Here is a 3,144-nt window from a genome sequence, read left to right on the forward strand (position 1 = left end):
AGTCATCTCTTCGGGCTTGGTGTGATTGGGCAAAGCTCTCTCCTTGATATGATTTCTTCGGGCTTAGTGGTCGGCCCAATCTGAGTTCGGTAAAGAGCGTCCGAATCTTATCCTCCATTCGCGCCTCCAAGGCTTTGAATTTAGCATTGATTGCCTCCTTAGATGCCATAGTATATGGCCCCAAATCAATGATGTTAAGATCTCTCTTTTGCTATTGGGTTAAAGACATGTATAGGTTGAGAGAAGTGATGGTCGAAAGTGTTGGTGGATGTAGGCTGCGGTTTAGGCTTGTTTTGTGGCTGTTTTGGGTGCAGTTTGAGGGTGTAGTTTGGTAGAGTTTTAGGGCTGTGGATGAAAGTTTTGGATCTGTGGTAGATGGTAGCAAAGGTTTGACAGAAATCCGTGGAAGTTGCAGCAAGTATGTACTGTCTTGTAAGAGTAGAATTGTCGTCGAAGAAACAACAGTTTCTCGACGTAATTTCCACCAAAAACTTGAGAGAATTGAGGAGAAAATTGATAGCAAAATAACAGTTTATATGACAGCAAGGATATCTAATTTAATCAAGAAAATTTCGGCAGTATAACAATAAGAAAATTGGTGCAAGTTGCGATAGCAGAATTCTCGTCGAGAAATTTCAGCGGGATACGATGAAAATTTGCAGCAACACAAAATCATTTTTTTGAGATGAATTTCTTTATAGATCAATCTTAGATGGAAGCCAAGATGATCTATGAAGTGTATAAGAAATTTCATTCAAAAAAGATTGCAAATAGATGGGTTAAGGCAACGATATGCAGCTGAAATTTTCTGCAGCATAGATTTTCAAGTGCAGCAGATTGGACATAAAAGATCAGTAGTTTATATTGAGAATTTTTCGATGAAACCAAAGGGAAATCCACTGTTAGGAAGTGTCAAAGATGTCATAAAAATTTCGTAGAAATTTGGATAGAAAAAGCACAGTTGCAAGATCAAACAGATGGTGCTATGTGGCTTGAATTCTGCAATTCAAGTGCAGCAGATTGGACATAAAAGATCAGTAGTTTATATTGAGAATTTTTTGATGAAACCAAAGGGAAATCCACTGTTAGGAAGTGTCAAAGATGTAATAAAAATTTCGTAGAAATTTGGATAGAAAAAGTACAGTAGTAAGATCAAACAGATGGTGCTATGCGGTTGGAATTCTGCAATGTATCTTTCGTCGTAGAGATGAAAACTTTGTGACGAAAAGTTTATGCAGCAATATAGGAACAATTTTTTTTTTTTTTTGGATTTTCGAATAAGGATAACTAAATTGCAGCAGCAGTAAGGTAGGAAACCAGAACCTGTTGCAATTCACGAGGAGATCAAAGGATGATCCGCGGTGGTGGAGATGATGGCGGAATTCGGTGACGATCTTTTAAGCAATTGTGGGAATTGCTTTGGGCGGTTGTGGAGGGTTGATGGATGGCTATGGAAGGGCAGCGAGATGCCAAGAACGCTACTCTGATACCAGGTGTTAGAACCCTTGCAGATTCTAAACTTGGGGTTGATCTCTTTAGGGGATCGGCCTCCTTGGAACTCTATAGGGGTTCCTCCCTCCAAGTTGCTGCTCAAAGGCTGCAGAAAAGATTCATCTATTGCTTATCAAAAGAGAAGGAATACATGGCTATTTATAGGGCTTCTAAACCCTAACTCCTAATAGGACTCCTACTTAAGACTCTTACTTCTAACCAACTCCTAATAGGACTCCTAGTCAAGACTCCTATTCCCTTACAACTCCTAATTATTCTCTAAGAAAACACCTCCTACATGAATGCCCCTCTCAATTAGGACTCTCCTAGCTAGAGTTCTAACAGAATGTCCCTCTCAATTAGGACTCTCCTAGCTAGAGTCCTAACAGTTTTAAATGGATGCCCCTCTCAATTAGGACTCTCTTAGCTAGAGTCCTAACAGTTTTACATGAATGTCCCTCTCAATTAGGACTCTCCAAGCTAGAGTCCTAACAGTTACGTCTAGAGCTGCTCGGGCGTACGCCTTTCTTCCTAACATGGAGCCCCCCCCCCCCCCCCGATGCGGGGCCGCTAGCGATTACGTCGATGTGTCTCTCGACGGGGCCCTCCGGGCGAGGTGATAGCTCTTTGTCCAGCAGAAGGTAGTGGCCGAGATGCCCTCGGCAGATGAGCTCCTCGATTTGCCTTTTTAGCTCACGGCACTGTTCAGTGTCATGCCCATGTTGCCGATGGAAGCGGTAGTATTTTGAACGGTCCGCGAGCTCTCGCGGGTTCCTCATTGGGTGGGGCTCCTTGAGTAGTCCCTTCCCCTTCTCATGGAGAAATATTTCTGTTCGTGACGAATTCAAGGTGGGGAGAGGAGGCCTTGGGTCAGATCTGTCCAACTTACGACGGGACGTGGCGGGTTGTTGCTGTCGGGGGGGCTCCGACTTGACGTTTTTGTGCTCCTCCCGCTTCCCAGCCATCCATGTCTCTGCAGCGATGAACTGGCCAGCACGCTAAAGCATTTCGGGGACCACGGCGGGGGGTCGTTCCACGAGAGACCAGAAGAACCTGGAAGGCCGCAGGCCTGTCATGAATGCCTGCATCAATAGAGAGGGGTGAGCATCCGACAGCCCACGAATTTGCGTCGTAAAGCGATTCACAAAATGGGAGAGGGGCTCGTCCTCCCTTTGGTTGAGTCCGAGGAGTAATGCTACGGACGGTTTTGGTCGAGCGTAAGCCAGGAAGTTAAGCTCGAAATCTTTGGCGAGTTGGTCAAAGGAGGTGACGGTTCTGGCCTTCAAACTGCTATACCACGTGCGGGCTGGCCCCCGCAGGGTTGTTGGGAATGCCCTGCACATCAAGGTGTCGGAAGTCCCGTATAGCGCCATCTGGGCGCGAAAAGCGGCCACGTGGTCCGCTGGGTCAACGGCACCATCATACGCGTCCAGCGAGGGGAGGCGGAAGTGTGACGGGATTGCCTGATCTTGGATCTCGGGGGTGAACGGGGATCCTTGCTGTCCGTCTACCCCGAGCTCTCCTTTCGACTTACGGACTTCCTATTGTACTTCATCAAGTCTTTGACTGACGAGGCGCAACTGAGCTCGTAGGGCATTTGTAGAGTCGGCAGACGGAGCCTCGCGCTCGGGGCGGCTCACCGTATCTTCTGCT

General features: G+C 46.5%; 1 protein-coding gene across 1 annotated transcript; it reads right to left on the reverse strand.

Moving 5' to 3' along the window:
- Positions 1-2,489: 2,489 nt before the first annotated feature.
- LOC135629215 (uncharacterized) lies at positions 2,490-2,864 on the reverse strand. Its single transcript, XM_065136410.1, has one exon. The coding sequence runs from the start codon at positions 2,862-2,864 to the stop codon at positions 2,490-2,492; it is 375 nt and encodes a 124-aa protein (XP_064992482.1).
- Positions 2,865-3,144: the final 280 nt, after the last annotated feature.

The sequence above is a fragment of the Musa acuminata genome, chromosome BXJ3-1, assembly GCF_036884655.1.
Source record: "Musa acuminata AAA Group cultivar baxijiao chromosome BXJ3-1, Cavendish_Baxijiao_AAA, whole genome shotgun sequence".
Taxonomy (NCBI): domain Eukaryota; kingdom Viridiplantae; phylum Streptophyta; class Magnoliopsida; order Zingiberales; family Musaceae; genus Musa; species Musa acuminata.